This window comes from Lagenorhynchus albirostris, chromosome 15 (genome assembly GCF_949774975.1).
Source record: "Lagenorhynchus albirostris chromosome 15, mLagAlb1.1, whole genome shotgun sequence".
NCBI lineage: Eukaryota > Metazoa > Chordata > Mammalia > Artiodactyla > Delphinidae > Lagenorhynchus > Lagenorhynchus albirostris.
Window position 1 is genome coordinate 84,992,397 of NC_083109.1, and position 13,377 is coordinate 85,005,773.

Genomic DNA, 13,377 nt, shown 5'->3' on the forward strand with positions numbered 1-13,377 from the left:
TCGTGAAACACGGTGGGTGGCACAGAGCAAAAAGCAGTGGCCTGGGAGGCTGCCCGGGGGCTGAGGCGGGGTGGGTTCTGCTCCAGGCCCTGCTGAATTCGTACGGGGGAGGGAGGATATAGTCCAGTTATATTTTAGGAAGGTCAATGTTTCGGCCTGTGTGAGAACGGTTTGGAAGAGGCTGTGGCACTTGTCCTGGTGAGAGGGAACCGTGCCCTGGAGAGACAGAGAGAGGAGAGCAGGTTCCTGCTACGTCCTAGAACACAGACGGGCAGGGCTGCTGATGCATTGGGGTGGGAGTGGGGTCGGGAGAGGGAAAAAGAAACCCAGGACTATTCCTGGGCTTCTGGCTTGAGTGATACAGGAGTCACCAAGGGGGCACACACTGAGATTAGAATGGCTGCAGTGATGCGGCGGGAACAGCTAGGGTTAAAATGTCCAAAGACAGAGTTTGAAGAACCTCAGTTGGAGGCATCTGTGAGACACCAGATTAGAGATGCCAACTGCTTATGTGGGTTCCATCTGTGGTCCCGGAGGCCAAAGATGAGGAAAAGACGCCACTGGAAATCACAGGGATGCACGAGATGTCCTAGGAAGAGGTTCTGGGAGAGCGGAGAGGAGAGGCCAGCAGAAGAGAGGAGGGGAGGTGGCCAGTGGGGCTGGAGGGGAGTCCAATGAAGGAGGAGACTGTCTGGTGAAGGATGGTGGTGACCGCTGCTGAGAGGCCGAGGAAGGTGAGGAAGGAGACGGCCCACTGAGCCCTTAGCATGACGTCTGCGCCCAAACCACCAACACAGGTTAACTCTCGTTGTTGCTGACCCTCAGACCAGCCCCAGGTGGAGGCACTGTTCATGCGTTTCCAAGTTCGTCCCATGCTGAACTGGGTAGCCTTGCTCAGGGCGGCCCCACGGGCACAGGCATCTGGGGCCTCGGCCCAAACCCAGGCTCCCCCTGGAGGCCCTCCAGCCACTCCGCCCGCTGCCCGCCTAGGCTCCCACGCCGCCCTTTAATTTTCCTGAAGCCCGAGCTGTGGTTTTCATTGGAAACTCCGTAAAGCATCGTAACGTTTCACTAGCTGTTCTGGGACTGGGCCAGAAGTAAAGGTTAAGGACGTTAAGAGCACAGGCAGAAATCTGATTATTGTCCATGGCGACAGTGTTGCTTCGTTACTTACTGTTTTCAGACAGCTCCACAACGTAGTAGAGAACAGGGCTGTTTCCATCAAAGGGTCGGACCCAGGAGAGCATCACGGTATGGCTGTGGGAAGAATTCAGGCTGGCCAGGAGGTTCTGGGGTGAATGAGGCAGTTCACTTGGATACAAAAGAACAAAAAACAGAAAAGAAAAGAAAACGCAAGTCAGAATTGCAGGTCAGCCTCCTCGTTCTTATGTTGCCTGGTCCTTGTGTGCAATGTTTTGAAAATGGAGCACATCAAACACGCCCCGAACACAAATACTAACTACTCCCTGCCCCCAGAAAACCCTTCAGCATTCACAATGTGTTTTATTTTCCAAACGTAATTTGATTTAATCCCTCTGGTAGGGATTAAACAACTAATGACTCTCACTTAAATCGAGTGGGAAGCGCCAATTTTATACAGTAGACTATTTAATCGAGAAAACTTGGTCAACAGTTTGTTTTTACAGCTAGAGGCTGTTGGTGGGAAGGCAGCAAACCATAGAATAGGAAAAGGCCTGGGAAATATAATTTACTGTGGAAGTTTCCGACACCAGCCATCTGGAGTTACCAGCCAAAATGCCCATATGTATTCTTGGACAACGGAGCAGCCTCATTACTGAGCTTGCGAGGTTATATTGTTGTTCTGTCTTCTGTTGGATAATGGAGATTTGGGGAAAGCACTGGAAGGGAAATGTGGTAAAAACACTAACTGGAACCCCATGGAAATAGAAAACAATGCATCAGCAAGGCTATAAAATGGAAACACAAAGCAAATAAATTCTGGAAAGAAGTTACTAACACAAAGGGTCTTCACTGGGATTTACTGGTGACGAAGCGTCAAAATCCAACTGCGTGGTTTCTACCACCGACGGGTCAGCAACCTTGCAGTCGTGAGCTGCCCAGCCCATATTTAACCTTTACATCTCACGCTCCGGGAGCAGGACCCTGTTCTGTGGCCATTGAGAATGGCTTCTTCTCCTACAAGGAGTGCTGGGAAAGGGGAGGCCGGGTATCACCCACTTCACCCACTAACAGCTTCTGGTCTCTCTTAGACATCAATTATTGCTAACCCACATAGGTCAGCACAAAAAGCCATAATTATCCTTGATATTTTTAATTTAAAAAATGTACTCATTTCACTTTGAAATTTATTAAGCTGTTATGTGCTTGCAGCTACCTAAGAAACACAGCTCTCTCTAACCCACCACACCATTTATAAACAAACCAATATTTCTAACATAGACTGTGACTTTATTTATTTAACATCTTTATTGGAGTATAATTGGTTTGCAGTGTTGTGTTAGTTGCTGCTGTATAACAGTGAATCAGCTATATGTATACATATATACCCATATCCCCTCCCTCTTGCGTCTCCCTCCCACCCTCCCTATCCCACCCCTCTAGGTGGTCACAAAGCACCGAGCTGATCTCCCTGTGCTATGCGGCTGCTTCCCACTAGCTATCTGTTTTACATTTGGTAGTGTGTATACGTCCATGCCACTCTCTGGCTTCGTCCCAGCTTACCCTTCCCCCTCCCCGTGTCCTCAAGTCCATTCTCTACGTCTGCATCTTTATTCCTGTCCTGCCCCTAGGTTCTTCAGAACCATTTTTCTTTTTTTAGATTCCATATATATGTGTTAGCATACGGTATTTGTTTCTCTCTTTCTGACTTACTTCACCCTGTATGACAGACTCTAGGTCCATCCACCTCACTACAAACAACTCAATTTCGTTTCTTTTTATGGCTGAGTAATATTCCATTGTATATATGTGCCACATCTTCTTTATCCATTCATCTGTCGATGGACACTTAGGTTGCTTCCATGTCCTGGCTACTGTAAATAATGTTGCAATGAACACTGTGGTACATGACTCTTTTTGAATTATGGTTTTCTCTGGGTATATGCCCAGTAGTGGGATTCCTGGGTCATATGGTAGTTCTATTTTTAGTGTTTTAAGGAACCTCCATACTGTCCTCCATAGTGGCTGTATCAATTTACATTCCCACCAACAGGGCAAGAGGGTTCCCTTTTCTCCACACTCTCTCCAGCATTTATCGTCTGTAGATTTTTTGATGATGGCCATTCTGACTGGTGTGTGGTGATACCTTGCTGTAGGTTTGATTTGCATTTCTCTAATGATTAGTGATGTTGAGCATCCTTTCATGTGTTTGTTGACAATCTGTATATCTTCTTTGGAGAAAGGTCAATTTAGGGCTTCTGCCCATTTTTGGATTGGGTTGTTTGTTTTTTCGATATTGAGCTGCATGAGCTGCTTGTATATTTTGGAGATTAATCCTTTGTCACTTGCTTCGTTTGCAAATATTTTCTCCCATTCAGAGGGTTGTCCTTTCGTCTTGTTTATGGTTTCCTTTGCTGTGCGAAAGATTTTAACTTTCATTAGGTCCCATTTGTTTATTTTTGTTTTTATTTCCATTTCTCTAGGAGGTGGGTCAAAAAGGATCTTGCTGTGATTTATGTCACAGAGTCTTCTGCCTATGTTTTCCTCTAAGAGTTTTATAGTGTCTGGCCTTACATTTAGGTCTTTAATCCATTTTGAATTTACTTTTGTGTATGGTGTTAAGGAGTGTTCTAATTTCATTCTTTTACATGTAGCTGTCCAGTTTTCCCAGCACCACTTATTGAAGAGGGTGTCTTTTCCCAATTGTATATTCCTGCCTCCTTCATCAAAGATAAGGTGACCATATGTGCGTGGGTTTATCTCTGGGCTTTCCATCCTGTTCCATTGATCTATCTTTCTGTTTTTGTGCCAGTACCATACTGCCTTGGTTACTGTAGCTTTGTAGTATAGTCTGAAGTCAGGGAGCCTGATTCCTCCAGCTCCATTTTTCGTTCTCAAGATTGCTTTGGCTATTCGGGGTCTTTTGTGTTTCCACACAAATTGTGAAATTGTTTGTTCTAGTTCTGTGTAAAATGCCATTGGTAGTTTGATAGGAATTGCATTGAATCTGTAGATTGCTTTGGGTAGTATACTTATTTTCACAGTGTTGATTCTTTCAATCCAAGACACTGATATATCTCTCCACCTGTTTGTATCATCTTTAATTTCTTTCATCAGTGTCATAAAGTTTTCTGCATACAGGTCTTTTGTCTCCTTAGGTAGGTTTATTGCTAGGTATTTTATTCTTTTAGTTGCAATGGTAAATGGGAGTGTTTCCTTAATTCCTCTTTCAGATTTTTCATCATTAGTGCGTAGGAATGCAAGAGATTTCTGTGCATTAATTTTGTATCCTGCTACTTTACCAAATTCATTGATTAGACCTAGTAGTTTTCTGGTGGCATCTTTAGGATTCTCTGTGTATAGTATCGTGTCAACTGCAGACAGTGACAGTTTTACCTCTTCTTTTCCGATTTGTATTCCTTTTATTTGTTTTTCTTCTCTGATTGCTGTGGCTAAAACTTTCAAAACTATGTTGAATGATAGTGGTGAGAGTGGGCAACCTTGTCTTGTTCCTGATCTTAGTGGAAATGGTTTCAGTTTTTCACAATTGAGAACGATGTTGGCTGTGGGTTTGTCATATATGGCCTTTATTATGTTGAAGTAAGTTCCCTCTATGCCTACTTTCCGCAGGGTTTTTATCGTAAAAGGGTGTTGAATTTTGTCGAAAGCTTTTTCTGCATCTATTGAGATGATCACATGGTTTTTATCCTTCAGTTTGTTAATATGGTTTATCACATTGATTGATTTGCATATATTGAAGAATCCTTGCATTCCTGGGATAAACCCCCCTTGATCGTGGTGTATGATCCTTTTAATGTGCTGTTGGATTATTTGCTAGTATTTTGTTGAGGATTTTTGCATCTATGTTCAGCAGTGATATTGGCCTGCAGTTTTCCTTCTTTGTGACTCTTTGTCTGGTTTTGGTATCAGGGTGATGGTGGCCTCGTAGAAGAGTTTGGGAGGGTTCCTCCCTCTGCTATATTTTGGAAGAGTTTGAGAAGGATAGGTGTTAGCTCTCCTCTAAATGTTTGATAGAATTTGCCTGTGAATCCATCTGGTCCTGGGCTTTTGTTTGTTGGAAGATTTTTAATCACAGTTTCAATTTCAGCGCTTGTGATTGGTCTGTTTATATTTTCTATTTCTTCCTGGTTCAGTCTCGGAAGGTTGTGCTTTTCTAAGAATTTGTCCATTTTTTTCAGGTTGTCCATTTTATTGGGATAGAGTTGCTTGTAGTAATCTCTCCTTTGTATTTCTTCAGTGTCAGTTGTTACTTCTCCTTTTTCATTTCTAATTCTGTTGATTTGAGTCTTCTCCCTGTTTTTCTTGATGAACTGGCTAAAGGTTTATCAATTTTGTTTACCTTCTCAAAGAACCAGCTTTTAGTTTTATTGATCTTTGCTATCGTTTCCTTCATTTCTTTTTCATTTATTTCTGATCTGATCTTTATGATTTCTTTCCTTCTGCTAACTTTGGGTTTTGTTTTTTCTTGGGTTGTTCTTTCTCTAATGGCTTTAGGTGTAAGGTTAGGTTGTTTGAGATTTTTCTTGTTTCTTGAGGTAGGATTGTATTGCTATAAACTTCCCTCTTGGAATTGCTTTTGCTGCATCCCATAGGTTTTGGGCCATCGTGTTTTCATTGTCATTTGTTTCTAGGTATTTTTTGATTTCCTCTTTGATTTCTTCAGTGATCTCTTGGTTATTTAGTAGCATACTGTTTAGCCTCCATGCGTTTGTATTTTTTACAGTTTTTTTCCTGTAATTGATACCTAGTCTCATAGCGTTGTGGTTGGAAAAGATACTTGATACAATTTCAATTTTCTTAAATTTACCAAGGCTTGATTTGTGACCCAAGATACGAAGTATCCTGGAGAATGTTCCATGAGCTCTTGAGAAGAAAGTGTATTCTGTTGTTTTTGGATGGAATGTCCTATAAATATCAATTAAGTCCATCTTGTTTAATGTATCATTTAAAGCTTGTATTTCCTTATTTATTTTCATTTTGGTTGATCTGCCCATTGGTGAAAGTAGGGTGTTAAAGTCCCCTACTATGATTGTGTTACTGTCGATTTCCCCTTCTATGGCTGTTAGCATTTGCCTTATATATTGAGGTGCTCCTATGTTGGTACACAAAAATTTTTTTTATTTTTTATTTTTTCGGGGTACGCGGGCCTCTCACTGCTGTGGCCTCTCCCGTTGCGGAGCACAGGCTCCGGACGCGCAGGCTCAGCGGCCATGGCTCACGGGCCCAGCCGCTCCGCGGCATGTGGGATCTTCCCGGACCGGGGCACGAACCCGTGTCCCCTGCATCGGCAGGCGGGCTCTCCACCTCTGCGCCAGCAGGAAGCCCGGTACATAAATATTTACAGTTGTTGTATCTTCTTCTTGATCGCTTGATCATTATGCAGTGTCCTTCTTTGTCTCCTGTAATAGTCTTTATTTTAAAGTCTATTTTGCACTGATATGAGAATTGCTACTCCAGCTTTCTTTTGATTTCCATTTGCATGGAATATCTTTTTCCATCCCCTCACTTTCAGTCTGTATGTGTCCCTACGTCTGAAGTGGGTCTCTTGTACACAGCGTATATGTGGGTCTTGTGTTTGTATCCATTCAGCCAGACTGCAACTTTAAATCATAAATCAGTACAATGAAGATTAAACTTGAGCTTGAAATGTTGTCTTGTTTTCTCTTTGTGAACTAAGCTTTAAATCAGAAAAGGAACTTTTCTTTCTTTCTTTTTTTTTAGTGGCTTTAAAAAAAATCAGTTTACTGTATGTATTTTTTTTAATATTTATTTATTTATTATTTATTTATTTATTGGCTGTGTTGGGTCTTCGTTGCTGTGTGCAGCCTTCCTCTAGTTGCGGCGAGCGGGGGCTACTCTTCGTTGTGTGTGCCGGCTTCTCATTGCGGTGGCTTCTCTTGTTGCGGAGCACGGGCTTCTAGGCACAGGCTTCAGTAGCTGTAGCATGCAGGCTCAGTAGTTGTGGCACATGGGCTTAGCTGCTCTGTAGCATGTGGGATCATCCCGGACCAGGGCTCGAACCCGTGACCCTTGCATTGGCAGGTGGATTCTTAACCACTGCGCCACCAGGGAAGTCCTGAGCTGTTATTTCTATCTGACTTCTCCAATAATGGAACCTCCCTTGGATTTCCAACGAAGGCCAAGATGAAGAAAATGCCAGGATGAAAACATCTTTTCTGCTTCTCCCCATTTCCTGCTGGAATTGGTTTGTTCTGAAACCAAACCAAACCGAAGTAGTTGAAACAGTCCCACCTGAAGACAAACTAAGAATAAACGTGGATAAATTTTCCAAATAAGACAAGTTTCTTCTTTGTCCCGGGATGGAAGTAAACCCTTGGAATTTCCTGAGTGACAGGGGTGTCTTTGCTATTCATGGTGGGCCCCTCAGGCCACACCTGAGTTTGTGCTAAAGGTCGCTCGTTGGGGGGCCCCTGCATAGTTCCAGGAGGGGGGTATACACGCTGGAGAGACCAACCATGTATCAGAGGGCTGGGGCTCTGAGACAGTGACATCAGCCTGACCTTCTGATCCCCAGGGAAGTGGAGGGTGGGCGCTGGAGACGGAGTTCAATCACGTGGCCAAGGATTCAGTCATGACCACGTAATAAAACCCCATAAGAACTGGACACCAAGCTCAGATGAGTGTCCTGGTCGGTGATCAGACATGTATGTGCCGGGAGGGTGGCGTGTCCTGAGGATACGAGTTTTGTGCTTGGGACCCTCCCATTCCATGCCCTGTGCATCTCCTCATTTGTCTGGTCCTGACTTTTTATGATAAAACTGAGATAGTAAATAAGCATTTAGCTGAGCTCTGGGGGTCTCTCTAGGGAGCTACTGAGCTGACAGGGGAGTGAGTCTGTCAGGAGCACGGGGGCCTGTGAGCGCTGGAGCGAGGACAGTCTTGTTGGGGACAGTGCCCTTCACCTGTGGGGTCTCTGCTAACTCCAGGCACTCAGTGTCAGAACTGCGCTGTAAGGACTTGCCCTGAAATGGAAGATTTTCTGACATGAGGAGGGTTAACTTAGCAGGCTGGCAAGGGTGGTTGGGGGCCGGGCCATTTTCTACATGCAGACACTGGCCGTGCAGGCGACCGGAGGCCTTGGGAGCAGATGCGGAACGCACGAGGCTGAACAGGCCTCCGTGACGTGGGCGGAGCGCTGCGGGGGTCCTGAGTGGCGCCTTACAGCAGGTACAGGCAGAGGCTCCATTAAAACACTCCAGGGCGTTTCGCCTCCGGGTTGACAGCGAGTCACGAGCCTTTCCTCCCGCCAGAACTAGTGATCTTCTCTGCCCGTCCCCCCTTCCCGCCCGCGGTGACGCTCCAGGATCTCCACTCCATCCACTGTCCACCCTGCACACGGGCATCTCGTGAGTCGCCGGGTCCTACCTGCTGGACCCTAGAAAGGCCCACCCCCTGCTCCGCCCACCCACCAGCCCTCCTAGAGCTGTCGCCTCAGGCCGCATGGAACCTTCTGCACCGTCGGGGTCACGCCACACCCCTGCACCCTCTGCAGCTCCCCCTCCCTGCTCAGGAGCTCCGTTCCCACACTGGGTGCGTGGAACCGCCCGGCCGTGACCAAGGCCATCACCAATGACTCGCAGCTCCCTGAGCCAGGCCGTTCCCACCTGTGCCGGAGAATCCAGCTCAGCCTCCAAAGCTCCGGAGCTCAGTCTCTCCTCTGTGAAGACTTCCTGGGCCTCCCTCTTGCCCTCGACGCACTTTGGAGCAGAACTGATCACGTCTACCCCTCGACGCCCTCTGCGGTTCGTAGCTCTTTCAGCTGAGGAAGCCCTTGGAGCAGCTCAGGCAAGTCCCTCCGTCCAGCCCCAGAGCTGGATGCTCACCCAAGTGTGAGTCTGGGAAGAGTGGCTTCCGATGTCCCCCCTCCTAGCGCTGAAAAGCCTCCCAGGAGAATGCCACAGGGCGTCCAGAAGTACGCACCCGAACAGCAACAACGGCAGCCCTGAGCTTGGTGTGGAGGGGTGAGAAAGACTTAAAAAGAGTGACGAGACTTCGGAACTTAAAAGGCAAGGTGGCCTTGAGGCATTTAGAACAGGAACCGAGATCTAAAGCCCTGTGGTGCCCAAGGACATCACTGTCCGTGATGCAGCTAGAAATAACGAGCCCTCGTCCACTGCTGCCCCAAAAGAGTCCACGGTCGCCCCTGGAGGGTGGCCCACGCAAAGTGTCTTCTTTACAGACATCACAGGACTCAGAGTTGGAAGGAAATTTAGATTTTTTTCCCCCCTAGTTCCAGCCTCTCCCCTCCATGGAAACTCCCTCTAGCGTACCTCGTGTCCAATATTACCTGTTTCCTAATGCAAAGAACTTTTTAATACGCATTGGAAACGTACACTATTTCTTTAAATGATGTTTCGGTTATCTGGAAAATCAAGCTTTGCGAGATACTTGACTAACCCATCAATAGCCGATAAATGAGGCTTTAATATATTCTGAATCCATCTCAGAGAAGCTCATCTAATAGCGGGAGACTGTGTCCTGGCACCTTCTCCGCCAAGTCTGAAAGGAGAGAAATGATCAGCCGTGACTCACAGACAGTGATTTGCAGACAGGGCGGCAGCTGAAAGGCTCTGGGAACAACAGGGACAACGGGGACGAGGCCAGTGCTGTCACTTAAGTGAGTTAGAGAGAAATCATCATCAGGAAGATGACGCCGCCATAACATCAGAAATTAACAACAAAGCCTGGGCCGCAGGGGACAGCGATGAGCGAGGTGTGTTTGAGAGGAACGGCTTGGGGAGAGGCTCGAGAGAAGGCGGTTGGGACAGTGGTGGCCATGGGGAGCTGCTCTCGTGGGAGAGGACTGGGTAAGCATTTCCTACACAAAAGCGCTGTCCCTCTAACGCACAAATGACACCTTGGTCAAACCCATCTCCTCTGGCTTCACTCTGAGGATGAAGGCGATGGGGGCCTGATAACTCTCGAGAGATGGTATTAAATCGTTCGCTCCTTATTATGGCTTTGTCGGAAGTGGTTTTATTGGAAGAAACCTCTCCCACTGCCTCGGGGCCCGAGTCTTCCAGTCGCTCTGTAAGTCAGGTTTTTCTCTGTACTCCGGGCTCAGAAGAATTAGTCTCTGATCTCAGAAGGAATGATGCAATGCTAATTGGGTCTTTAAATGATTAACAATCAATCCAAAAAGCCTTCGTGCCTGGTCCCTCACAGCAAGAAGCTTTGGGGGTCCGGAGTCACCCCAGAACCAGTTCCTTCCTGTAAGGCCCTAGCAAACTAGCAGGAGAGACACAGCTAACACAACTGGTGACTGGCATTGATGATGACCTTGTGTTGTTAATTTACCAGACGCATAAGGAGACCCTCTGGGATTGCAGACGCCTCTCCTCTCGGGGAGAGGATGAGGCAGACGCCTCAGAAATTAGTACCTCCTTGGCGGTACCAAATCCCAAACCCGTTTCAACCTGGTAAGTGGAGCAGGGCTTCCTCAGACGCTGATGGGGCACCTGCTATGCCCCTGGCGCCGTTCCATGCACGGTGGGCTGGCTCCGCAGCAGACAGACACACCTAGTGTGTCAGAGGATAAAAGAGAGAAACTTCCTGGCCCTGGGTGACGGGGAGGGTGCCGCGGATGAAAGGAGGAACACTTTTTATAAGATGGCGAGGAACGGTAAGAGCTGTGACTGACTGTCTGCCCTAAGCTAGGCTCCCGGCCAGGATTTACAAACAGCGGTCCACTCAAACCTCACGGCCACCCTTTAAGGTCAATGGCAACGTGCCCAGTTTACAGGTGAGAAAACTGAGACTGAGGTGCGAGATGACCTGCCCGAAGTCACACAGTCAGGGAGAACTGGGGAGGGGTCTCCAGGCCAGCCTCGCTCCAGAGAGCCGGTGACCCTGCGGGGACTGTGGCTTCTGCCCGCACGGTGCCCTCCCCCGCCCCGCCCCCGCCTGGCACGGCACCAGCTACCGAGCAAACCAACAGGAGAGCTGCCAGCAGGCGGCCTGCTTCTGAAAAGCCCACTTGTGACGCTCCTAATTTCTCCATTTAACAAAGTAGCTTTTAACTCAAGTGGGGAGGCTGGGAAGCAGGCTTTCAGGCCCTTCGGAAGGACACTATTTAGCCACAAGTACCTCTCAGTCACTCCTGCAACGGGAGATTCTGTTGTCATCTGAGTGAGTCAGGAAAATGTTACTGGGCTGGGTTTGTAAGTTCTCCGAGAAGCGCAGAAGACCCTACAACCCCGAGCTGTGCTTGTCATTATTGCTCTCGTCATCACTGATGTCTCAGAGTTAAGACCTTATTGGATGTAAAGATACACCACGCTCTTGCCTACAACCTTCCCCATTCATTCTGATTTGGAAGAGTGGAGCGCTTATTACACCAACAATTCACAAGGAACCACCGTCTTCCAAATCAGCTCTGTAACCAGTTGTACCTAAATTGGTTTGAATCACGAATCTGCAAGTATTTCTATATTTAGAGATGAGGTGTTTTACCATCACACAAAGCCTATTATTTTATAGATACAGCAACGCTTGCTGAAAAATGTATTTTACTTAGAGGAAATCAAATAAGCAAATACTAGGGGAGATGTGCAAATCAGCAGAACATAAACGTTGTGCAGAATAGGAAGAGTTCACTATATTGGAAGCACACAATTTGGCTTCTGCTGACAGAGTCTTTATGAAATGCTAACACTTATTTATGTGGTACCAATGATGGATGATCTGAGAGTTCTCAAAGGTAGTTTAAAAATTGGGAATAGCACAGCGCATTATGTGAATTCACTGGTCATGGATGCCAACGTCATCAACAATTTTTAAAAAGATCCCCACGTGAGCTATGGATGGAGGAGGAAAGCCTGCCGATCAGAGCTGAGCAAGGGTTGGCCGTCCAGCTCTCGACGGTGGGGGGAGCCCAGGGCACATGAGCATCTAAGGGAAGGTGATCCGGGAGGATCGCCGGGGGCCTGCAACAAACACACATTCATTCAACCAACCAACGTGTACTTATTGAGCGCCTCCGGTATGCCAAACACTGCCAGGCACTCACAATGCAGAGCTGTGCCACCCTTCTACTTCAAGAGGGAAGAAGTCGCCCGCGTGATCGGTGCTGACGAGGGCGGAGCAGGTGCTGGGAAGCACGGGAGAGACAGCCTGCATCCCGGGGGCAGGAAGGGATCCTGCGCTGATTCCAGAGGAGGGGCGCACCCTTCAGGGGGAGGTGACAGAAGAGCCAGGCCAAGCCGTGGAGGCAGCAGAGGCTGAGGTGCCCTGGATGGGGGCCCGGGGGCCCAGGAGGGCAGGAAGAGCCCAGGGTCAGCGGGTCCAGTGGCGAGAGGCAGGGTGGGGAGACCCCCACTGGTCCTCTAGGGCCGAAAGGCAACTGGGTGATCTTTGATCACAACAGGTGACTAACCTCTGCGGAGCACAAGGTCATCCTGGGGAGGCCAGCCTGGAGGTAGAACGGCGCTTTCCCAGGTGCCGCAGATCCAACAGCCGGCCTTTCTGGACTAGCAGCTGCCCGTCATTAACCCGTCAAATCCCACGCACAGGCTGGCAGAGAGCTGCTTGTTCAGGTCTGTGTGCAGCCAACACGGGGGGCCCTGGGTGCAGCACTGAGCAAGCGTCCTTCCTTTTCCTTTTTAATTCCCTCGGCCAGGCCTGGGGATTCAAAGGCAAATGAGACATGGCCCTGTACTCAGCGTTCACAGCCTATTTCAGGGAATGAATTTTGCCTGTAGAAGCCTTCCTGGATCGCAGTGGGCAGAGTCCCGTGGGAAAGACCGCTCAATCCTCTCACAGGCCCTTCCTGACGGCCAGCGTGCCCCTGTCGACCAGAGGGGCTGCTGCCCGGCCAGCCCTGCCCCGCTTCTCTAGTTTCCGGTTTGACTTCCGTGCGTATGGGCTGGGGGAACATCTCTGGGGGGCAACATTTTTAAAAAGCAGATAAATACATGTCGGAAAAACACACCGGGTCAGCAGGCTTTTCAGCTTCCTGCCCGTGCGGAGAGGGAGCTGTGGGAGGATGAGCCCGGAGCACAGAGGTGGACGCAACCAGGGCTCCCACGGCCCCCACCCCCAGGAAGGCCCAGGGAGAGGGAACGGGGCTCACAGAGAGGCCGCTGGCTTTCCTGGGACCTGGGCCAACCCGACACTGACCGGAAGCTGCGGACGGGCATCACTTGGAAAAGTGGACCTGCTGTCACTTACACACGGTGTGGTTAAACAGTCTACAAC

The 13,377-nt window shown here is 48.3% G+C and overlaps 1 protein-coding gene across 1 annotated transcript in view; it reads right to left on the reverse strand.

Annotated features, from left to right (window-relative positions):
* SDK1 (sidekick cell adhesion molecule 1) overlaps positions 1–13,377 on the reverse strand; it is an 817,812-nt gene that overhangs the window by 194,620 nt on the left and 609,815 nt on the right. Inside the window, exon 13 of the mRNA XM_060123048.1 lies at positions 1,175–1,311. Coding sequence (XP_059979031.1) covers positions 1,175–1,311 — 137 coding nt within the window. The remainder of the gene's footprint in view (positions 1–1,174; positions 1,312–13,377) is intronic.